At 40.1% G+C, this 25,748-nt stretch overlaps 1 protein-coding gene across 1 annotated transcript in view; it reads right to left on the reverse strand.

Moving 5' to 3' along the window:
• LOC117388976 (inactive dipeptidyl peptidase 10-like) overlaps positions 1-25,748 on the reverse strand; it is a 149,688-nt gene that overhangs the window by 8,270 nt on the left and 115,670 nt on the right. The window contains exons 6-19 of the mRNA XM_055230514.1: positions 22,940-22,992; positions 22,715-22,796; positions 18,621-18,741; positions 17,631-17,785; positions 14,147-14,244; positions 13,159-13,282; positions 12,356-12,394; positions 10,234-10,341; positions 8,091-8,182; positions 7,715-7,762; positions 6,319-6,440; positions 6,191-6,238; positions 3,474-3,572; positions 1,380-1,449 (exon numbers count right to left, since the gene is read on the reverse strand). Coding sequence (XP_055086489.1) covers positions 1,380-1,449; positions 3,474-3,572; positions 6,191-6,238; positions 6,319-6,440; positions 7,715-7,762; positions 8,091-8,182; positions 10,234-10,341; positions 12,356-12,394; positions 13,159-13,282; positions 14,147-14,244; positions 17,631-17,785; positions 18,621-18,741; positions 22,715-22,796; positions 22,940-22,992 — 1,259 coding nt within the window. The remainder of the gene's footprint in view (positions 1-1,379; positions 1,450-3,473; positions 3,573-6,190; positions 6,239-6,318; positions 6,441-7,714; positions 7,763-8,090; positions 8,183-10,233; positions 10,342-12,355; positions 12,395-13,158; positions 13,283-14,146; positions 14,245-17,630; positions 17,786-18,620; positions 18,742-22,714; positions 22,797-22,939; positions 22,993-25,748) is intronic.

Consider the following 25,748-nt stretch of genomic DNA (forward strand, 5'->3'; position numbering starts at 1 on the left):
GCACAGGGCTCCCACTGATTCAGCAGTATGGTCAGTTGTATTTTCTATGCACTTAACTTATTTTTGCCATATTTATCTGAAGGCTGGTCTGTGAAAATAAAACCTACATTATTCTGGTCCATGGGGCAAAAAAGGTTGGGGACCCCTGCTGTAGTGCACATCAGAGCAGCGAGCGTTCTAAAAGGCTGAAAGTAGACAGTAGGGTTATAGTCTTTTAGTTCTTTAATCAATCAGTTGTGCCTACAGCCACATACTCTTAAATTATTTTTAAACGTGCAACAAAAAGCGTAGATCAGAGACACAAGAAGAATCATATGAGATTTTAAATCTTGGGCGCAAAGACAGCAGTGGGATATTGCAGTGAAGAGACCACACACCACAAGCTAAAAGTTGTGAGCTCACTCCGTCTGCCCTGCCTCTCTGTTTTATTGCTTGTTACCATAGCGCTGATGTTGTTTTGTGGTTACGATATGAAAGAAAGGTCAGAATCACACAGACACACACGAGGAGCACAGTGGAGAGATCTAAAGTCGGATCACGCCTCTCCAAAGTTAGGAAGAAGCAAATCGGGTCCTAAATGGGCATTAGTCAACTTTTATTTTTTATTTTTATGATTATAAGAAAATATATGCAAAATAGTAGAGAGGAGAAGGCAAATGTAGCTGAGTGAGAATGTCATGATGCCTGTATTTTCTGTCTCCCTGTGTGCTCTCCCCCTCCCCTCACCTGTCTGAGCCTGGAGCTGGGCGGAGTTCTTGGCTCCTCCCACGCGCACCTGGAGCACATCAGCACAATTACCTCCACCTGCTGCGGAGCATAAGTGGAGCCAGGACCAGACACTCGGTGCAAGATCGTCTGCGTATCAACATCCTGTTCGGTGCCGGATCCTGCTTGCTGGACCGTCCCTGCTCCAACCCTGCTCCAACCCTGCTCCAACTCTGCTTCAACCCTGCTTCCCAGCCTTGGTTCTGTCTTATCTCTGCACTCCACGTCACTGGACCCTGGCTTGCACTCTGCTCCCTGCCCTGGTCCTTCCCGCATCGTTGTCTCCACTGCACTCCACGTTCCGCTCCTGGATCCTGGCCCGCACCTGGACTCCTGCTCACCACCAGATCAACCCTGGTTTCTGTAATATTGTGTCACTTCTGTAAATAAACACTGTAAATCTGCCCCGAGTCTGCACTCCTTGGTCCGCACCTGCACCTGATGTGACTGGACGGTTTAATCACTCGTTTACTGATGAAGATGCTGTTTAGGTAGATTATCTAAAATGTTTACTTAAGTACAGCACTTTACTACTTTTACTTTGTCACGTTCCACCGCTGCTGCTGGAATGGAACAGGTTAAATGTGCTTTAGACTTTAAACTTGAGTTCTTACAGGATCAGCAGCAGTGGGTGCAGCAGTGCCTCGTCCAAATCCACCGGGACAGAAAGCTCCAGGCGCAGAGCTGTAACCAAACATACATTTTATATACAGCACCGCACTGCAAAAAGGAAAGTGAAAATGACTTCAACCGAAAATATCAGTGATGTGACGCCCATGTACGAGTCCCTTAATGTGAACTGTTGCAATCGGATCTCATTTTTTAAAACCAAACCAAATATTTTTCTAGTTTTAATGTATTTTTATATTGATTAATGCTGGGAAAACACACAAAATCAGCACATAAGCAGAGCGTGAATGAGAGCTTTGTGCACAATAAACATATTTGGCATCATAATAACAGTTATGTTTTTAATTGTTATTGAAGTGAAATGTTTTATTTAGATTATGCATCATTTCAAAGGGTAAAACACTCTCACTCTCAGTTTGAACCATTTTAATCAAATTTACACCTTTGTTTTTTCTCACTGTGATTAGTTTGTTCTTAAAATGAGTTCTCACGTTGGCTTCTGTCATGGAATAGTAAAAGAGCCAATGAAATGAACAGATCCAAACGATTCAGATCTCATAAAAGAGCTGAAAATCCCATCACTAGAAAACATTATCCTGAGAAGAATAGTGTTGACCAGTAATAATTAATTTATGTTTCAGGCCTTTTTTATTTATTTATTTATTTATAGATTAAGTATTTTTCAAAATACTTTTATAGCTGGATAATATTTACGTGGGTTTCAGGCAAATCATTATTTCCTGGACTTTTCCCAATTTAAAAGATTTTGAGTTGATTTGCTTAATTCTTATGATAATGGCGGATCGTTGTCAGTTTTATTATTTGATTATCATGAAATCACAAATATCATGAAGCTAATCTATGTTTTGGTTAATAAATCTTCTATTTCTATTTTATTTTTTGTAGGGAATAACAAGAAAACGGCTATATTTCCCCCATAGGGATCATACAGTGGAGAGTGGCAGCTCCACAGGCACTGCTAGTGATCGTGGGTAATTTTCACTTTGAGGTGAGTGAAAAAGGACTGTGCCTTAAGTGTAAGTGGTGTGAACTCAACGTCTCAAGTGAGATTAGAAACCGGCTCCTGTATAGGACCAGATGGAGGAACAGAGGGATATTACACTCACAAGGGCAGTAAAGTTTCAAAGGTAGTCATCCGGAGACCAATTGGAACGTTTGGACAGCCATCCAGGAACTCTATTCAATCTGAAGGTACTGGTCTCAGAATATGGGGTATTTATACTGCCCTGAGCTGAATTTGTTTACCTGATGGGCCAGTTTTGGATCATTTTTCCTTATTGTGCACTAGTAGCCTCCCACGCTAATCCAGGTCTACAATCGGCAGTCCACCTTCATCTCAAAACTACAAAACAATCATGTGAAGATGGAGAGGTGCAAAGTTCAAGCAGGGAGAATAGATGGTTTGAAAGAAGAGTGAAGAAGGCAATCTTTGTTCACCCTGTGGAGGAAACTCAGTTCGACTGTTTGTATCCACGATCTTGTCCTTTTGGTCATTACCCAAAGCTCAGATAGACGATAGATAGACAAGTAGATAGGTAGATAGACAGAGAATCAAAAAACAAACTAAAATTAATTAAACCCCTTAATATGTTGTTTTGGGGTGAATATAGTATTTTCAAACCAACAAAAGGTAACACAGTGATTTAAATATGTTAAATGTGCAATTATTACCCCATATAGGTCTAATAACCCTTTTTAAAGAGTATTTTAATAACCTCAAATTCACTTTACGCCTTGGTATATCACCTAAAAACAGTTGGGCAGGACTAATCTAGCTCTGGGAAGTATAAATACTACATTTTCAGATCACTTCCTTCAGACTGAAAATGACTTCTGGATGGCAGTTGAAACGTCTCCATTTCAAAAACTACCCATAAAACCTTTTGTTTTTATGGGCAGTCATGGGCAGTCACGCTCACACAATGATACCGCAGAGCTCAGAGGTCTGTGAGGGCTTTCATTCAGCCAGGAGTGTAGCTGTTATAACCTGTAAAACTAATAGAACTTCTAACAATGTAAAACTGTAGAGCGTACTATAAAAAAAAGAAAATACATACCATTATTATTGATGGGTATTATCCTCCTCTCCCATCTGGGTATGGTCCTGTTTACAAGGAACTGTCTCAGCTCTGCTCCATTGTCCAACGTCTTCACCTCTGAAGAGACAAAGACAATAATTATAAAACACTCAGCACCACATGGAACTCAATACAAGACTTAGACAAACGTAACTAGTCCACGAGGGAAATCACAGTGGCTCACACATTACAATATAACAACAAAGAGCAAGAAATACATAGTAAACAAATACAGAATAATTAAAGTGTCGCGCTGCGGTGAGGAGTCTTGCCGTGATTGTGATTGTGGAGAGTTAATGTGCTCCTTGCTAAAGAAAACCCTACCTTCCACAGGTGAATTTTGAAAAAGCAATTTGCGCTTTGGTAACTTCTGGATTATTGTAATTCTTTGTACGTGAGCCTGGACCAGGGCTCCCTGTAGCGCCCAGACTATGGAACAGCGCCCTCTGCCTGTCAGAGCCTCCCAGTCTGTAATGCAGTTTAATACTAGACTAGAAACCATGCTCTTCTCCCTGGCATTTAATACTAGTGAGACAGGATATGGTATGGCTTTTATTTGGACAGGGACAGTGCACAAAAACACATCGGCCTTAGATGTGATGGTGCCAGGTTATAGTAAAAATATAAATTTCCACGTGTTGTCCCTGGACAGGCTGATGTTAAGTAAGAAGAGCAGTTTAGTGTAGGTGAATGAAACACCTGTAAACATATGGTACATACAACTAATACAACACATCTCACCCTCAAATACGCCATATCTAAGGAAAATGACTCACAAAGGCCATTTTGCATAATATAGGACCTTTAAGTCTAATTAATAGGGTTATTGACCTGACAATGACTTATGGGTGAGTTGTCGACCTGTTGCGAGCCACAGACTTTGACTCTTACTCTCTCTCCTCATTTGCTATGCACCTCACTCTACCTGGACTCTCATCCAATCAGAGGATGCCTTGGACTTTCCTTTGTGCAGAAGTTGGCAGTCGCTCGGAGAGTTCGCTACAAGCAGCAGTGTCTGTGTTGTTCCTTTGTTGAACTGCTTTAATAGTTGTACCTTTGCTGTCCGCTGATTCTGTGTATTGTAAGTGTGTGACCAGTGCGAGTTAATAGTGCATTATTTAATTGTATTTTATATGCCTTTGCTTTGCTTAGTTAGCTTTAGCTGACTTCCCTTCGACGCCTTGTGCCTCACATTCCATTTATATTGTAAAGTTTATATTTTGCAATGTCAAACGGGTTTACTATTTCATCTCTTTGTATTGTGCATCGTGCATCCTCTTACGAGCGTTAGTTCTTAATTGGTTGTAGGCCCCGCAGCACATCACGTGGCTGAAGGGCTCCAGCCGCCTTTGTTATTTCTGTTCGCGGCCGATAGAGGGAGCCATTCATGTAATTATTTTCTTAACCACTAGATAGAGTTATTTATCTGGACGGCTTGTCCTTAGGCAAAAACTTACATTATCAATATGGAGGCTTTCATTTCATTTGATTTAATGTCAGTTTTACTAGCTTGTAACCGTTCTGTCATTGTTCATCATTGTGTGATTATTTGCACATTTACATTCATTCATTGTTGTTTCTATTTCTTCTTGTTTCAGAACCACACACACACACACACACACACACACACACCCACCCCTTCGCACTCAATCAAACAGCCTGTACAATCCTGAATAAACAATATCCAATCCAGTGAAGCATCACAGTAACTCTGACCGATCACCTGCTGTGTGTTCTACCATAGTGATCCCGCAAATTAATATAGAGAGCAAACACATCCTTCTTCACGTGTTGTATTGAGTGTAAGTTTATGGAACATGGTGTGAATGTAGTACAGTTGTCCCTCACTATATCACGGTTCACCTTTCACAGTCTCGCTGTTTCACGGATATTTTTGTGCAATTTTACATGCTTTTTTTTTTACAGTGTATGATCGTGAATTGTGTTCTGTGTCCTGATTGGCTGTTGGACTGTAGACCATTGTCCATAAGTCTCCTCTGTGCCGTGTCTCCTATAGAATGTGTTCAGACAAATTTACATAAATGTTCGATCGCTAGCCTTTTTATTTACAGTATAGAAAAACATTTATATTTTTATTTCTCAGACAAATTTCGGCATGAAAACAGGTCTTGATCTTTGGTTTCATTCTATAATACTGTACTTATTATTATTATTATTTATTTATTTATTTATTTTTATCTACGAAGGGTTGAACTTTGAGAGAGTTTAAACAATAGAGAAATGTGAGAAAATGTTAATGCCTGTGTGAGAAAAGTGTATAAAATGTGTGGTGAGGGGTTTTACATCCTAAAACATATAGAATAATTGTAAAAAATAAAGCTGATACTTCACTTCTTTGCTTATTGCGGGTTACTTTTAAAACGTGACCCCCAGGATAAATGAAGGAACACTTTACCCCTCTTTTATCAGGTGGACTGGGATGGACCAGGATGGAGAGCAGTGTGTTCAGTTGTTATATGTTCTAACTGACTTACTTTTACATTACTATAATTCATTCTCACTTCCCAATGCTGCATATTGGTCTGGTCCTATGGTAAACATTAGCTTTAGCCGAGTGTACTGTCCTTCTAAATGAGTTAATCCACTTTGTATTTACTGTTCATACTGGAAATGGGCCCATATACACTGAACACACACGGGATGTAGTAGAGGTCAAAATGTAAACACAGACTTACTGCTCATGTTGCTCAGTTTGTGGAGAGTGGTTTGAGGAATCCCGGGTCCTAAAAAAACATGAAAATTGTAATTATATCAAGTCATATTTGGTATAGTAATATAGTGGAGTACTTGTATGTTTTTTTACCGGTGCAGTGCAATAGGACGTGCTGATAGTCTGGACTCAGGACGACTCTGAAGAAGGAGCAGTGGGGTTTGAAGAGGGAGCAGGTCACACACTCCCTGCTGTACGGATCCACTGTGGACACTCTGTCAATCACACAGCATTTATCATACACACTATTGCTACTATATTAACAATATTACTACGACTAGTAATTCTAGTACTCCCATTACTACTACTTCTACTACTATTACATTATTACTTGCATTATTATTATTTCTACTCTTTAGACTTCCATTTTCAACTTGTTTCTTTTTATGTATTTATTTATCTATTTATCTATTTATTTATTTATTTATTTATTTAGTGTTGACAAAAATATAATGTGAAATGTGAAATACTCGCCTTTGTATTGTTAATTGATGTGCACTGAATTTGGACATCCATAACCTTTTCTTTTTCTTCATTGTTATATTCTACGTTCTTTGGGCTCATTCTTTTCAGACATTTCTGCTGTAAATATTGATATACTGTAAAATATTAATGTTGTTTTTAATGTTTTAACCTTTGTGCCATTTTTATTTTGGATCAAGTCTGATTTTGGCTGAAAATAACACAAATTATTCATCTTTCCAGAATGTGAAATCCAAAGCAGGTTATTTTTAGCTCTTTTATTGCAGCCTAATAATGAACAAAAACATTTCCTTGATGCCCAAATGTGGTGCACATTTTATGAGCTTATCAACATAAACGTGACAGTTTTATGAGCACAGTGTACGGATGAAGGTACAACTGTTCCAAAAAGTTTGAACGTGTAAATGTTGATCTGTACACTGGCAAAAAAATTAAAATAAAAATAAAAAATACATATACAAATATACATATACAGATTTTTTTTCATGTCTTTTTCTGAAAAAACTTGTTAATACTTTTGTACCACACTGGCTTTATCTATGCAATTTACCCTGGTATAAACGTATTAAAAGGTGAATAATGCACATCATAATATCACACAAAGGTGACATATTGTCTGAATTTGGGTTAGCTGCTCCTTTACTGTATAAAAACCGGTTTAGCCGTTGCCACAGCAACCCCTGCCCCCTCTGGCCCCGCCCCCTGCTGTCTTCAGCCGCTGCACTCACAAATGTTTTTGATGTCTCAAAACTTGTGAAAGCGTCATTTTCAGATTTGTACGTATAAAATTACAAAGCTGTAAGCCTAAAACAATATTTGTAAGTGTAAAAACAAAAAAAAAATACAAAAAAACCCCAACTTTTTAAAATTTGCCAGTCTACAAATCAACATTTACGTGTTCAAACTTTTTGGAACAATTGCACCTTCACATGTGATGACCTGAGCCATACCTGAGGGTCACTGAGCTGCTGTGTTTTTATTCATTTTCAGAGACATTGTGCTTTACCTGTACAAGTGTCTTTGCATCGGTCCATTCTCAGTGCTGAGATAATATCTACAAAACAAAAGACCTGTTTATTACATTTAAATAGATAAAAGGTACACTGTGGAACTTTTCTGGTGAAGGACCCTCCACCTGCTTGCTTTCTTTTAAACTTAGCAATCTCCATAGAGACAAAGACGGCACCTCCAGGTCAAATTACAACAAATAGAAGCCATGTTTTTCCGAGTTATCTGAAGTTTTTCTGTAATTTACTAAATACTTGATGGATGAGTTTAATGCCCCACTGTGGAACATTACAGGTACCAAGCACGTGGCATACTTCCCAACCATAAAAGCTACATAGGTCATTTATAATGGTTACGTATTGAATCTAACTTACAGCACGTGTGAGTTCTCATCATAGGCCACAAGCTCCGTGACCTCCCAGCTTCCTGAGGTAAGATGCCGAATGTTTACGTCTTCATCTTTGGACTATAAAAAATATGAGAAAAGAGCAAGAAAAACAAAATAAATACATTTCTAAGATGGTTTTGCTTTTACAGTTTGCCATAATGCAGTGGTTGTAGATGGTTTAATGGCCCTTAATGTATTCTTAATTACCTTCTCCAGTGTAGCAAAGAGCAGACTTATAGAGCATCATTTTAGGAGATAAGACTTTTACAGTTAACTTTATGAGTGAACAAAAGTGCATATGGGGACACAATGGACATAATGGACGAATTTATATATTAGGGTTAACATTTTGTTGAATATAAATAATTCTGTCTTTGTAATGGTTAGAAAGAAGGGCATGTGGGATTGTTTTTAATGACCGTAAAAGCACATTTATTGTTACATTTTTTAAATGAAAAGTGCTTTATAAATAAATGGTAAGTGGTCATATTTATTTAACACTTTTCTACCTTTCAAGGGACTCAAAGCGCTTTACATCACCCATTCACACCCACATTTTTACACCAGTGTATGCAGAGATTGGGTGCGAGGTGGGTTAAGTGTCTTGCTTGTGGACACAAAGGTAGTATTCATCTGTGGCAGCTGGAATCGCACTGTCAACCTGTGAGTTAGTGGATTTGACTGCTCTACCGATGATGTTTATATGTCAAGAGCAGGATTCAAAGGACGAGCACTGTACCAACTGAGGTACAGCTGCTCCAGAAATAAACTTTGATTCATTGGTTGAAAATGTTATACCTGATTTAGCCCTGGTTTAAGTAAGCTCTTTTGGGTTTTCACAGTCTGCAGTGTGGTCAATATTTATCAAAGTAACTTTAGTCTCTGGTATGGCACTCAACTGGTTCAAATCCTATCTAGAAAACAGGAGCACTTGTTGAAATTGGGAAATGTGTCACAAATAAAATGTCCCTGACCTGTGGGGTGCCCCAGGGGTCAATCCTGGGACCCCTGTTGTTCAATCCCTACATGCTGTCATTATGCAGCAATAATGCGTCGTACCACAATTCTGCAGATGACACTCAGATCTATGTCTCACTGCAGCAGGTGAATATGGACCAGTAGATTCACTCACTGCATCCAACAGATCAGTCTCTCTCTCTAAAACCTTCAAATCAGGCTAGAAATCTAGAGGTAGTAATGGACTCAGACTTGAACTTTAACAGCCACATCAAATCAGTAACATCTGCAGCTTTTTACCATCTAAAAAACATGTAAAAAATCAAAGGTTTACTGTCAAAACCAGACTTATCCATGCATTCGTCTCCAGTAGGTTAGACGACTGTAACGTCCTGCTCACTGGCCTCTCCAAACGAGCCTTAAGACAGAACAGAACACCCAGAACACTGCTGCTCGGGTCAGGACTAGAACCAGGAAGTACTTCACACATGTGTCCTGTGGCTCAGGTCTCTGGCTCCTGTGGCTCAGAGACTTTAAAGCAGCTCTGTGTGAACAAGTCTCTCCATGGACCAGCACCAAAGAACATCTCCCACATGAGCCACATGAACCATTTTACATGAGGAGGACTTCAGGGACCGGCCTCCTGCTGGTGCCAGAGTCAGGACTAAACATGAAGAATCAGTGTTTCAGTTTTATGCTGCTAAAATTTTGAACATTCTTCCTGAAGATGTGAGACAGACCTCGACTTTGACAATGTTTAAATCCAGGCTCAAAACAGTTCTGTTTAGCTGTGCATACGACTGAAAGGTTTTTATTCTGCACTCTTCTGTTTTAATGATGATTTTGTGATGATTATTTGTGATTATTTGTGATTATTTGTATTTTGATTTGTGTGATTTTAATGTCTTTCTTATTCTGTAAAGCACTTTAAATTACTTTGTGTACGAATTGTGCTATACAGGTAAACTTGTCTTGCCTTAGTCCTGGGTTAGACCTGGTTTAGTCTTGGTTTAAGCCTGATTGAGTCCTACTTTAACCCTGGCTTAGACCTGGCTTAGTTCTGGTTAAGTGCAGCCTTTCTCGGGTGTTCTCATCTGTACTTTAGTTCTGATTTAGTTCTAGTTTAGACCATGTTAGTAGTATGTTATCTTTGACTCTTATACACAGTTTACCTGGTTGGAGATCATTGTGATGTGGCTGAATGTCCCCCGTCCTCCATGTTTCAGTGGCATTGTGATAAAGAATGTAGCGTAGTCCTTGGAAAAAAATGGCTCCTCATTCTGAGAAAAAACATCATTATGTCAATATATTTACATTGCTTTTGTTTACTTGAGCTCAGGGACACTGTCAGTGCTGTTTCTATGACTGAACTGTCATAGTATAGTACGGTGAGTATAAAGAGTTTGAATACAGGTTTAATGAAGTGGAAAAACAACATTCGATTTTCATGCTCATATCTATGTAATAATGTTGTCATTCAAAGTTGAAGAAAAACATAGCTATAGCGCAGTTAGCAGTGTGTCAGTGAGTGGGCAGCACTTTAGCACGAGCTGTTCTGAACATGTCTCTGTACATATACACAATATATCTGTAAATCTACACCACATGTGTCAAACTCAAGGCCCAGGGGCCAAATGCGGCCCTCCCCATCATTTTATGTGGCCCTCGACAGGGTGAATTAAAAAGTATGATGTTTTTAAAATGTTAATTTAAGAGGATATACGCAATGACACAATACAAATGCATATGTAATAATTGTAATTTGAAAAATTTAATAAATACAGAAACAGTTAATTAACAAGTTAAAAAAGTAGTTACATTTATTTTACATCTGGCCCTTTGAGAGCAGCCATTTTGCTGATGTGACCCTCAGTGAAAATTTGTTTGACACTGATCTACACTGTTACAGCCGGACTGGAACAAATGGCTTTTAAAAGAAAGGCTGAGGATGTATTAAAAAACAAAACAAAAACAAAATTTATCAAGATCACTACGTTCATTAGATCTCAGAATCTACGCAAAATACTTTTACTTTTTACTCTTTAAGTACATTTTAAGCAGGTACTTTTGTTGCTCTGGTATCTGTACTTTTATTTAAGTAACTGAATTGAGTACTTCTTCCACCTGGTGCTGGGCGATACGGAAAAAAAAAAAAATCATATATCACGGTATGGATTATTTTATATCATGATAACGATATATATCACAATAAAGTATGTTTTCAGTTATTCTTTGAAAAGTTTGACAAATATTTCATTGCTTGCTTTTCTCCAACTTAATTTTGAAGTGACATTTAACTGAACTGTCACAAATGAGACACAGACATTTTAGTGCAGCGATATAAATGTGTCAAATGAAAACAGCTGTGGCGGACGTACAGGAGCCTTCACATTTTTTTTTTTCAAAGTCGTACAGTTCTTTACACTTTACACTGAATTGCCAAAGTAAACTCATTTTTTTTTACATTTTTTCTCACATTTTCCTGGCCATAGTTTTTCTTTTCGCCATTTTCCTCTGCTGTTCCACAATTTAGTTTAGCTCAGATTTTTTGGATTCTTATGTTTTCTTTTTCGTGGATTTTCTTCAGGTGATAGAAGAGGTTTGTTGTACTGGCTTCGAATAGTCTTGTATCATAGTTTGCATATGTCCATCGTCCGCTCCGTGTTGGACCTCTTGAACCCAAAATGTAACCAATCACAGACGTACCCCCCGTTTTCGATAAAAGTACTTCGTCCATCGTTCAGCGCTCATGGGTTAAGTAACATAAATCATGTCCCAAACCCGCGTGAGAATCAAAGAACGTAAAGCAGCGTCATGTCATGAGTTTCTTTGCGAAGAATCTCTTTTTTATTGTTCTTTATTTTCACTTACATAAAGATAGAGCACGTACAACACTAATACAATCATCACAGGCTATTTAATGATATATTTGTTGTAATAATTGATAAAAGTAGGTTGACAAAACTCATCTCAGAATGCATAATGTAAGTGAGGAATAACCCTGGACCCTGCAGTCTTTTTGAAAATGAACTAGTTCTGTTTTTCACTGCTTTAAGACAGTAAAAATCAGGTACAGCGTCTTTGAATCTATTTTTGATAACTCTTTTTCTTCTGCTGGTCTGCTGCATGTCTGTAATGAAAATTATTTCCTTCGGGGATGAATAAAAGTAATTTGCATTCTGATATGGATGTAATATAGAGCCAAACATCTCCTATAAATATCTATCTGGCCCAGTATTGTCAGAGCTAGACAGGAACAAATGTGCAGCTTTATACAGCGTTATCCTCTCTCACCTGTCTGTCCAGCCACTTCTCGCTCGACGCCACATGTTTCTATTCCAGGAACGCAGAGAGGACAAAGAGGACATGGGTTATAGCTCACACTGCCACACATACATACAGTGAGAGAGCAGAGACTGTATAAAGAGGCGGACTAAGGGAGTGCGACGTCATCCATCCAACCAAATGAACCCAATCAAGGTGAGAATCTATAGTGGCAAATCTGCAAACAGGGAGCATATTTGGAAATCAAAACCAAAACAGCCAATCGGGAGCAAGCCTGTTGAATTTACACGCCTGTCATGCTCGCAACGCTGGTTTGGAGTCGTGATAGATGTCAATCAAACTGTTCTAACGCAACTGAATTGATTTTGGGGAAAGACAGCAGCGACATTGGTTTGCTATTCATGATCATATCTTGATTTACTGAGAAAATCGTGAAATAAAAACACCAGGATCACAAAGAGCGGGTTAAAACGAACATTTTAAGACCAAAACGACGAGTCTGACAGTCGCAATTACGGAGAGAGGGGCCACAGTTTTGGAACAGAAGTCAATTGCAACCACTTTGCGCCCACGCTCACTTCCTATTCGAAACGCAACAGCTCGCAGGTGAGCTATGTCCATTTATATATACAGTCTACACGACAGAGACACAAGATGAGACTGGCTTAACTTTGTACCGGTCCCAGAGGACAGCCCGCACAGATACAAGATGGAGGGCAGAGAGGACACGGGTTATAGCTTACACTATCTTACACACACACACACAGCGCAGTGACAGGACAGATATAAAAGAGACACTAGAGGAGACTTACCTTTGTACAGGCCCCAGAGGACAGCCCACACAGACACAAGATGGACATGTTCTGAGCGCGGTTCACCCAGCGCACGGCCACGCTCTCGCCGCTCACCCACTTCACCATGGAGATGTAGAAGTCACTGGGGACAAGGCAGGACGAAATGTGTGAGCTACAAAATGTCCAATCCAGAGTGAGGGTGTTGAAAGTAACAGCGCTGTCAATCAAACCTGCTGCTAACGCTAGCGGGAGCGAAATCAGGGAAAGAAGGCGCCTGATTTGTCCTTTTTTAATGTTCATATCTTGATTTACAGACACAAGAGTGAAATAAAAACCACAGGATCATGTAGAGCGGGTTAAAACGAACATTTAAGACCAAAATGATGAGTCTGACTGCAGCAGTTATGAAGAGAGAGGACACAGTTAAAAAAAATCTAAAAATTAACTCAAAATGACAAAAAATTAAAAATAAAATGAAAAAACAAACAACCTCAAAACACTTAAAACAAACAAACTGAAAATTCAAAATATCTAAAAGTAAAGAAAGAAAGAAAGAAAAAAACACCTCAAAATAACTAAAACATAATAAAAAAAGAAGAAAGAAAGACAAACAAAAACTCAAAATAACTCAAAAAAAGAAAGAAAGAAAATAAATTCAAAATAACTAAATAACTAAAAAAAAAAAAAAAAAAAAAGAATGACAGAAAATGAACCCCAGGATCATGTAGAGGGTTAATATGAACATTTAAGACCAAAATGACGAGTCTGACAGAGAGAGGACACAGTTAAAAAAATCTAAAAATTAACTCAAAATGACAAACAACTCAAAATAAAATGAATAAAACAACCTCAAAATAATTAAAAACAAACAAACAAACAGAAAACTCGAACATTTAAGACCAAAATGATGAGCCTGACCGCAGCAGGTACGAAGAGAGGGATGAAGTCGACCGCGGTGGCTAGCAGGTTAGCTATGTCCAGTTATATCTACAGTCTGTGGGTGTACCTCTTTAAGAAGCTGTCCGGAGGTCCCAGCTCTGTGGTCCTGGAGCTGCCGTCCAGATTCACCACATTCAGAGACACTGTGGGATTTGTCTGACCCATCTAAAAAAGACAGATAATAGCTCAATTTACAGTACAATAACATGTCTGTGTAATCGTCCAGGTCTGAGCCGTAGCAAAAGATGAAATTTAAATCTGTCGACTGGAGAAACTGTTGTTGGAGTGAAGACGTTTGGCAATTTCTGTAAAGTGCAATAAAATACAGCAACTGAGGGCGACCAGACCAAAGCCAGGAGGTTTGATTTCCGCTCTATTGTTGTGTCCAGATGCAAGACATTTCATCCAAAGGTTCATCTAAAGGTAAAATGTAGTTGTTGAAAACTACCTCTTCATGACATCACAAGGTGGAACAGAGCATAATAATAAAGTGTTACTCAAACGTGTGAATGAAACAAAACGCAACTCCAGGTCTGTTTTTGAGGAGGTAACACATTGTAACATGGTTTAAATCTCTGAAGAGTCACGTTGTGTAATACAGGACCTTTAATTTACCACCACAGACTCTTGCCCAAGGACAAACTGAAAGTATGCACTACATGTACTGCAGCCCCACTGTGGCCCCCGGCATCCCCAGCGGGCTCCCAGTCGAGAACCAACCAGGTCCAACCTCGTTTACCTTCTGAGATCAGGTTCAGCATTCTCAAGGTGGTGTGGCCTCTAAATACCACATATATCGCCCTTTTATATACATTTCATAACTGTGTGGGAACTTTAAAATGAAGTATAATGGATTTAGAGAGTAACCTCAATGCACTTATATCAAACTTACAAAAATACAGCGTAATGAGTAGCTGTTGCCTTAGACGTTGCATCTGCAGCCCTCCTAAACTCCACCTACACAGTCCACAGCGCTCATAATTATAATGCACTTTAGGATCTGAAACAATGAGCTCCAGGCAACACGCTCGCTCTTTTATACTCATGTCAAAGTCAACAAAGCAGAACACTGCCAAGACAGGTTCTAATGAGGAGAGAGGAGAGAGGGAGAGAGGGAGAGAGGAGAGGAGAGAAGGAGAGAAGGAGGAGAGAGGGAGAGAGCAGAGAAGGAGGAGAGGAGAGAGGAGAGACAAAGCAGAACACTGCCAAGACAGGTTCTAATGAGGAGAGAGGAGAGAGGGAGAGAAGGAGAGAGGAGAGAGGGAGAGAGGGAGAGAGGAGAGAGGGAGAGAGCAGAGAGGGAGAGACGGAGGAGAGGAGAGAGGAGAGATGGAGGAGAGGAGAGAGGAGAGATGGAGGAGAGGAGAGAGGAGAGATGGAGGAGAGGAGAGAGGAGAGATGGAGTAAGGAGAGGAGAAGGAGAGACGGAGAGAAGAGAGATGGAGAGAGGAGAGGAAAGCAGAGAGGAGAGACGGAGAGGAGAAGGAGAAAGAGAGGAGAGATGGAGGAGGGAAGAAAGAGGGAGGAGAGGAGAGAGAAAAGAGGAGAGAAGAGAGACAGGGTTGAGAGAGGAGCGAGGGAGGAAGAGAGAAGGAGAGAAGAGAGAGAGGGAGGAGGGAAAGAGAAAGAGGAAGAGGGGAGGGAGGAGAGGAGAGTTGGAGTAGAGAGAGAAGAGAGGGAGAGGACAGAGAGAGGAAGGGAGAGATGGAGGAGAGGCAAGAAAGAGGACCGAGGGAGGAGAGAGGGAGGAGAGATGAAGCAGCCTCAGGGGCATTAGTGTGATCTTAGGTCATGACCTCAGTCACAAACACAGCTCATAAACCCAAAGACCTTTAGACTGTACAGAGACGACAGCAACGTACACCTGTGTGTGTGTGTGTGTGTGTGTGTGAGGAAACATGTGTCGAAAAAGAAACAACACGGAGCTTTACCACTGCAGAAAAGACTGAAACATGAACTGATGAAACTAATACAAGAATCACATGCATTTAAGAACAGGTGTATAGAGAGAGAGAGGAGAGAGGGAGGAGAGAGAAGAGAAGAGAGGAGAGAGGAGAAGAAAGATAGAAGAGAGAGGGAGGAGAGAAAGAGGAGAGAGAGAAAGGAGAGAGGGAGGAGAGAGAGAAGAGAACAGAGGAGGGAGGAGAGAGGAGAGGAAAGATAGAAGAGAGAGGGAGGAGAGTGAGAGGAGAGGGAGGGAGAGAAGAGAGAGAGGAGAGAGGGAGGAGAGAGAAGAGAGGAGAGAGAAGGGAACAGAGGAGAGAGGAGAAGAAAGATAGAAGAGAGAGGGAGCAGAGTGAGAGGAGAGGGAGGGAGAGAAGAGAGAGAGGATAGAGGGAGGAGAGAGAAGAGAGGAGGGAGGATAAAGGAAGGAGAGAGTGACAAGAGAGGAAGGAGGGAAGAGAGGAGGGAGGGAGCACAGAAAGAGGAAGGAGGGAGGAGAGAGAAGAAAAGATCAGAGTAAACATGTTTCCTCTCATCGCACTATCATGTTTCATATGTGATTATAGATCTACATAAGCTCGTATTGATCTGTGCTTGATTTTCTATAAAACTGTTCCATCTTTGGCGCTTGTATCACTGCCAGATCTTTGTCAATCTGAAATCTTTGCCGCTGAAAATTGAAATTGATTGACTGATTATGAAAAACTGCTTTCAGAGTCCAGATAGACACTTTAACTACTTCCCCATGATGTGTAAAGCATAAACTCGTGCTGGTGTATTTGGTCCACTCGGAGACAGGAGACAGTGTAATATTTCAGTCTTTAGCCCCTCCCACTCAGGTGTGCGGCGTGGAGAGACAGAGCGACACGTGAGAGGAACCTCTGCTCTGGTCATTAACAACACTTTAGCATATTAACACTAAAGAAACTGCAAGATCATACAAGATGTTCACTTAAACCTTAATAATGTAAAATAAATGGAACTACTTTTTACTCTCGTTAATTAACTGTTTTTGTTTTTATTACGTTACAAATGTTGCATATGAATTTGCATAGATGTGAAAAAGTGTCTGTTTAACTGTGTATCTCCTGATGAACTGATATTTTAAGACAGTCAGACCTTTTATTTCACCTTGTCGCGGGCCACATAAAATGACACGGCGGGCCACATTTGGCTCGTGGGCCTTGAGTTTGACACATGTGTTCTACAGTACGGCATTAAACTGATGTATTTACTGTACATTTATTTAATTCTGGGCGTATTAAGGCTCAAAAAACAAAACAAAACAGAAAAACTTGCATTGTTTGCGTAGTAACCCTGACCCTTTTGTCCTCATGTAGACATAGATACGATTAATGCTGTACTGTGGAACATTCTAATCAAAGTAGTAACATCTCCAAAGGCACAATCCGGTAGAAAAATATAGTTACATGAATGTATTTTAATAGAATACGTTTTCAGATGCTAATGCTTGTAATTTTACACATCTTGACGTGAGAAAGGGTTTATTTTCCATGTCAAACTTTCATAAATCTTGCGTGTCTAAATATATTTCTAAATTCTTGTGTTGGTCCTTGTTTCTTGCAGACTGAAGTCGTGTGCAGTACCTTGGGGTAGGGGTACTCGTGTCCTCTTGGGTACAGGGCTCCGGTGAAGCGTGGGAGGAGCATGTTTGGGACGTCCGTGTTGTTGATGGTCAGATAGGCCAGTTTAGACCCGTCAGGAGACCACCAGTGACAGACGGGGGTTTTCAAGACCTCCACTACGAAAAAAACAAAAAAACAAAAAAACAGACCAAACGACACAAAACAGGTCAGTCTGAGTTTAATGTTTTAGTAGAGTAAGGAGGAGAGAGGACAGAGGGATGACAGAGGAAGGAGGAGGGGTGGAGAGAGGGAGGAGAGGGGAGGAAAGTGGCGTCAGAGGATCGATTCCCGCTCGGACCAAGTTCTATCGTTGTGTCCTTAGGCAAGACACTTCACCCACATTGCCTAGTATCGGATCGGAGGGGCTGATGGCGCAGATTGGCAGCCTCATTTCCGTCAGTCTGCCCCAGGGCAGTTGTGGCTACAGTAGTATCTTACCATCACCAAGTGTGGAAATGAATGAATCATGACTGTAGTGTAGAGGCTTTGAGAGGCTTTGAAAAGCGCATTACAAGTGTAAGACATTATTATTATTATTAAAATGTATATAAACATATTTTTCTAAATAGTCTTAATAATACAGCATATATATTCTAATCTTGTGAAATGGAGTGGCTTTGTAAGTTTTTTGTTAAATCTTGTACTTTTGACTTTGTACCATTTCACTTTAGACATGACCAATAGTTTAATGAATTTGACTTTTTTAGTGCCTTCTGCTCTGAATGCCTCCTGGACTCCTCCCCAGAGAGGCCCCGGGGAAGACCCAAGACATCCTGGAGGGACTATGTGTCTCTGCTGGCCTGGAAACGCCGCAGGATCCCCCTGGAGGAACTGGAGGAGGTGTGTGAAAGGGGAAATCTGGGAATCCCTGCTTAGACTGCTGCCTTCACTTCTCCACCCCGGATAAAGACAGTGACTAGTGAAAGTATATATATGTAGCTCTCCTTGTACCTTCGTAGAGCCAGTCTGCAATCCCGTTGAAGACGATGCCCTCCTGTCCTGAAGACGTGAGCCTCCAGGAGCTGCTCTGGACGTCCGTCTGGTAGTAGATGTTGTTCTCAAATATGTACATCTGGGAAGAGATAAATACAGATAGAATTTTCATTGTATTTTAATGTAATTACTGAACAACACATCAAATACAATGCCTGGCCAAAAAAAAGTCACCATCTGGATTTAACTTGGTTCAGCATCAGTCTGTGCTCAAAGAATGAGGTCAGCTGACACCTGAATATACTGAATGACCAGGTTATTCCATCAGTGGATTTGTTCTTCCCTGATGACACGGGCATATTCCAAGATGATAATGCCAGGATTCATCGGGCTCAAATTGTGACACAGTGGATCAGGAGCATGAGACGTCATTTTCACACATGGATTGTCCACCACAGAGTCCAGACCTTAACCCCATTGAGAATCTTTGGGATGTGCTGGAGAAGCTTTGTGCAGCGTCAGACTCGACCATCATCAATGCAACAGGTGAAACATTAATGCAGCACTGGATGGAAATAAATCTGTGACATTGTAGAAGCGAAATCGAAACAATGCCACAGCGAATGTGACGTAATCAAAGATAAAGGAACAACCAAATATTAGAGTGTGTGACCTTTTTTTTAGGTGCCGACTTCTTTTTTGGCCAGGCAGTGTATCAAAGCTCGTCTCTATATTAATGGACCCACATGTAGGATTTTGATCTGAAATTCCATAACCACATCTAAATATAAAATAACTTACAAATAATATAACTTTTACTGATACTGATAACAGTTATAATGCAGATTTATAGTTATAGTTATAATCTATGACACCCTTGGATCATTATGTTATAATTTGCACATTTTAAAGCACAATATTCATCTAAAACGACTTAATAAAATGAACATGTCCGCTGACTTCCACGTTAGAAAACTGCAGTGTCCAATGAGAGAAACGACTATGTGACGGGCTGAATCCCACTTGTATCATTGATTAAAAAATGTAGTTGAAGAGCAAAGTAAGAGCGTCACAGTGGGCGTGTGCCAGTGACGATGAAAATGTGGATTATTGAATATGATCTTGAAAATAAATGATTAAACATTGCTCAAACATGCACAAATGACTCCAAATACAACTGCGAGAGAGTAAATGAGAAAGAAACAACTATAATATGGTTAAAAGTTCTAAAAAAGTCGACGTTTAATTACAAAAACTTTGAAGATGAGGTCCTGTATATGTGGTGTTTTGGTTGAATCAGAGCGCGGAATGAGCCTCACACACGTCTTTCTTTTGCGTTGCCAGTTCTAATGCTGAAATCCAGTTGGTTTAAACCTAAAAGAAGTGTGATCTGAATCCTCACCACCCCAGCACCTGCAGCCCATCACGACTCAGTGCCTCTGATGCTGCAGTGTATACTGTCCATACTGTCTAATGAGAAAAGCTTGTATGTGCCCTCTGTCTGCAGGGTAACGCACTGGCAACCCAACTTCAGTTTTGATGGTAGAACTTTTTTTCAGACTGTCAGAGCTCAGACTGCACTCACTTCCTTTAATTAGCCGCTTGTAGTATTGACACACGGACACTTGAGTATTCTTTTGTTGTTGTGTTTTGTTTTATGTAAACTGCCAATCAAATCTAAATAGCTTTTCCCTGGGGGGCAATTACTTTTTTGTTTTAAACTGTCACCCAGATCATAACTTTGCATTCTGTTCATCGCAAGCCACAGTATTTATCTAAGACGATTTAACAGAAGCAGGTTCACTGACTGTTCAATCAATTACATAAACGTTGGATCGCAGTGTGACTCTGAAGTGCTGTATGTTTGCAATTTGTTTTCTCCCCGACAAAATCCACAATGTTGATGAAACGTTCTGCACCGACAAAGACGCCTACGAAGGTTTGAACTTTGAGAGAGTTTAAACGGGAGAGAAATGTGAGAAAATGTTAACGCCTGTGTGAGAAAAGTGTATAAAGTGTGTGGTGAGGGGTTTTACAGACAAAAACATAGAGAATAATTGTAAAAAATAAAGCTGATACTTCGCGGATTTCGCCTGTTGTGGGTCATTTTCATAATTCCTGCAATAAATGAGGGACCAGTGTATTTAAAAAGTTGCAGTGTTCCAGGTATGTCCCACTAGCAGGACAGGGGAGGGGCTATGTCTCTCGGCTGGCCTGGGAACGCCTTGGGCCTCCCTGGAAGAGCTGGGGGAAGCGTCTAGGGTGAGGGAAGTCTGGGAGTTCCTGCTTAGACTGCTGTCCCTGCGACCCAACCCCGGATCAGCGGAAGAATGGATTTATTTTTTTTAAAGTATAACATATCTTGTTCCATCTCAGCTCATTCACGTTTTTCATAGTAGCAGCTCAGTTGGGGTTTTCCACTGATCCGAAGGTTTCCGGTTCAAATCCCGCTCTCACAGATGAATCCTGTCATTGTGTCCTTGAGCAAGACACTTCACCTCCAGCGTCTGCGTACACTTCTGTATGAATGGTGAATGGGTGAGTGACTTGAAGGTGGAAAAGTGCTGTATATAAAAATGCGCCCATAACCATTTTTTTTTTTCATTTTTATTATCGTACTTTTAATCCCGCACACCTCACAGCTTGAGTTTTAATAATAATTTTCTTCTCCGGTTTGTACATTTGCATTTCTCAAAGATTTATCCTAAACTGTGAGCACTTTGAAGATACACTTGCTGGTAAAAATGGCATATCGGGGAGAGTAATGGACTACAGGGACGGTGCTGGTTTGTAAAACATATTTCCACAGTGATAACATAATGACTAATGCAGGCGACTGACACACAGCTTCTTCAACCAGAGGAGCCAGAGCAGATAAATATGTCGTCAAATGGTTAATTACATCCCTGTTTGAGTGGATACGAATAATGGAGAAGCCCTGGGAGGCATTTTTCACTTTACAAATACACGTTTTTAAACTGCAGATTGGTTCCACTGAGACTATGTTCACACTTAAACGGCTCATATTATACTTTTTATTTTATGATCTATGTTCTAATGCTGTTTCCTCATCACAAACACACCTGGAGTTGTGTTCTGTTTCATTCACACATGTTTAACACACAGACTACTTCTTCTCTCAAACCGAAAACACTCTGTTCCACCTTGTGATGTCATCATGTGGTGATACAGGAAGTGCCCACACACCTTCATTTCTAGAATCATTTGGATCATTTCAGCTCTGGAATTGCCAATCTGTACTGAACTAAAGGTAAAAGGAGCTGTGAACTTGAAAATGACCACTGCATGACATCACAAGGTGGAACAGAGCATTTTGAGCTTTGGAGATGTAGATAGACTGATAAACCAGGGTTACTCAAATGAAATGAAACAACTCCAGGTATGTTTTTGAGGAGATAGCAGCATTATAACATGGCTTAAAGCTCAAAAGAGTCCATTTTGTGCAATATAGGACCTTTAAGGGAAACTAACCCGGAACTAAACCAGGTCTAGACCAGAATCAAACCAGGACTAGAACAAAACCAAACTAAGTCTACATCAGGTTAAGACTAACTATGAGGCAAAATCTGTGAAGTATCAGCTTTATTTTTTACAATTATTCTCTATGTTTTTGCTGTAAAACCCCTCACCACACACTTTATACACTTTTGTCACACAGGCGTTAACATTTTCTCACATTTCTCTCTCGTTTAAACTCTCTCAAAGTTCAAACCTACGTAGGCGTCTTTGTCGGTGCAGAACGTTTCATCGACATTGTGGGTTTTGTCGGGGAGAAAACAAATTGCAAACACACAGCACTTCAGAGTCACAGTTTATTTATTTTTTTGTTTGTTTATAAATTTGTCTGAACACATTCTGTACTGTACAGGAGACACGGCACGGAGGAGACTGATGGACAATGTCTACAGTCCAACAGCCAATCAGGACGCAGGACAAAATGCACGATCATACACTGAAAAAAATCATGTATAACTGCACTCCCGCGACAATGAGGGACAACTGTATTTAGTTTGAAGAAGACATGTATTAATTAAATATCTGTAGTCTTTTTTTTTTTTTGCTGTTTCTCTGTGTGTCAGCTAAGTACTCACCAGCTGCTGTCCCTGAACGCCCCACGAGGCAAACTGCAGCACAGAGTCGGACACCTCTGGAGGGTTCAGCTCTCGCACCTCTCTGGACAACAAATAACACACAAGACTTTACTTCAATTTAGTTTTGTTTTGTTTATTACACAATGCAACGTCCTTAACTACTTTTCCACCATAGCTCCACATTTAAACCTGCTTTCTAAAAATATAAATATAAACTGTCCTCACCGTGTGTAGAGGTTATAGATGAGGTAAGATGCCAGGAAGGACGTCTGGTACACCTGCAACACAAAAGGAGCAAATGACACAAAACTCGAGATGGTTCATTAAAATATAAAATATTTATTTCACAACGACGACCCAGGATAGAAAAAAAAAAAAAAAAGAAAACATCACAGGTTTATGCCTGTTTTTATTGAACATGGCTACACAATTTTCATAGTATTTTATAGTATTCCATAGTATTCCATAGTATTCCATAGTATTCCATAGTATTTCATAGTATTTCATAGTATTTCATAGTACAGGTAATGCTGAGTTTGAAGGCTGATTGAGGCTGTATGTAGGGCTGTGGTGGTAACTGCGACACTGCAGTACCACAGTATGATCCGTCACACTGCACAAGGGCTGACCGCAGTAACTGTGTTTTGCATTTTAATGAGACTGCACCCACATGCCCAGCCTAAGTTTACTATTCAAAATTGAACCAATCCATGTTTACACGGCTCTAAGCTGCAGAGACTCGAAGTATGTGTCAGAGGACACTGGTGAGAGAGGAAAAGGTGGCTCCGCCCCTTTAAGAAAAGCTGTGTTGGTGCTAAAGCTAAACGCTAGCGCGTCCCTTAAGTCAGGGCTCGAGTCTCGAGCAGACGGGGTTTACCATGGGGTGTGTGGGCTTTATGGACAGAGCTAAAAGTTTAGCTCAGCACTGAGCCCCTGATAACCTCCGATCTGCCTGTGGAGCCACACACACGTCCACACACGTCCACACACGTCCACACACGTCCACATATGTCCACACACATCCACACACGTCCACACACGTCCACATATGTCCACACACATCCACACACGTCCACACACGTCCACATACGTCCACACACGTCCACACACGTCCACACACGTCCACACACGTCCCACATGAGTTTAGTGCAGGACACTGTTATGACATAAATATATATCCTCTTAACATTGAGTGAACAGAAGGGGCTGATTCTGACTCCTGCACGTGTCTGTCACTACAGACCAGCTGTTGCTTTATATTGTTATTTTTCAAGTAGAACTCCAGTTTACATGTGTTATTATGATCCTATGTGCTACACACACCACACACTGCAGTGCTGAGGTACGTAAAGTTACCACAAAGAAAATGTACACCAAATATTTCTTATAAAAGGATTTTTTATCTTTTTTTCTTTTCTTTCAAACTAAAATATCTCTCGCAGCCTTCACTGTACAGTGAACCTTCTGTTCAGTTTAAAATGAGCCATTGCCTTTTGAATCACTAATACACTAAATGAACCGACCAGAATTCTGTGGAAAAATAGATTCTGATCATTTTAAAAGTCACTATTGCCACCATTTTTTAATCTCAAAATTGCAGTAACACAGAAAAGGGGTTAATTGCTTCATTTTTCAGATGGAATATCATCAGCCTTAACAATATCACAATCCTGAAATATGTGCTGAGACTCTTGAAAACATTTTATATCTAATATTTTTGAACAAAAGAACAATCTTGTCACATTCATTTCACATTCATCAATAGAAGTAAATACGCAGCAGATACAAAGGCGCTAATGGCATTTGAAGGATGTTTTTAATGAATACCATATCTGTCTGTTCATGTTCTCAGTAATAAGTCTGAACCCACGAATGTGTAGCACAAATCTATGGTCCATTTGCTCCAAGGTCTGTAGTGCGTCGAAAATACGAGAGGATATTGGGTCTGACAGTACAATTTTTATTCCAAGGTTTAGAATGAAGAACAAATCAGGTTGTTCATTGCTTTGAAATAAGATTTAAACACAATCATATAATCTATAAAAAATCAAAATTAAAGCAGACGACAGTAGCTCAGTTGGTGTGAGTGCTCATCCACTGATCTAAAGGTTGGTGGTTCAAATCCCACTCTTGACGTAAACATCATTGGTTTAGCAGTCGATTCCAGCTCCCACAGGTGAATGCTGCTGTTGTGTCCTTGGGCAAGACACTTAACCCTTCTTGCCCCCAGTGTGTGTGTGTTTTCTTGATGTAAAGCACTTTGAGCATGTGTGTCAAACTCAAGGCCCGGGGACCAAATGTGGCCCGCTATGTCATTTTATGTGGCCCGCGAGAAGGTAAATTAAAAGGCATGACTGTCATGTTAAAATAAGTCTGTGCTGCTTTAATGTGTACATTAACCATAAACTAATTAGATTTTCCCAACAAGTGGAAATGAGAAATATTTGCAAATAATGATCCCAAAATGTAGGAAGAGGAAAACTGTAGGAATTTAAGGCAGTTTCAAGAAAGATGAAGGTGAACACAAGTTTGTGCTTCAAGGAGAAAAACCTGTATGTTTTTTTGTGTTATGAGGCGGGGTTGGCTGTGAAAGAGAACAATCTATATCGGCATTTTGACTCCAAACAAGCCAAGTATGCAAAAGTCAGCCTTCAAGAAAAACAACAAACTGTAGAATAATTAAAAGGCTGTTTTTGAAGCAGTGCTGAATGTCTGTGAGCAGGTGTCCCCCATACGCACTTTTAAAAACGTCTGTGTAACTGTGTATCCCCTGATAAACTGACTTGAATAAGTAATAAATACAGAAAGAGTTATTTAACAAGTTGAAAAGTAGTTATATTTATTTGACATGATATTTGATTACATTTAGTGACATTTACACTGCCTCACAGTCACATCTGGCCCTCGATGGCAGCCATTTTGCTAATCTGGCCCTTGGTGAAAATTAGTTTGACACGCTTGGCTTTGAGTGTCTTGACGGTGGAAAAGTGCTACATCAAAATTTTACCATTTACCATAAAAAAAAAAATCCAGT

The sequence above is a fragment of the Periophthalmus magnuspinnatus genome, chromosome 21, assembly GCF_009829125.3.
Source record: "Periophthalmus magnuspinnatus isolate fPerMag1 chromosome 21, fPerMag1.2.pri, whole genome shotgun sequence".
Lineage (NCBI taxonomy): Eukaryota > Metazoa > Chordata > Actinopteri > Gobiiformes > Gobiidae > Periophthalmus > Periophthalmus magnuspinnatus.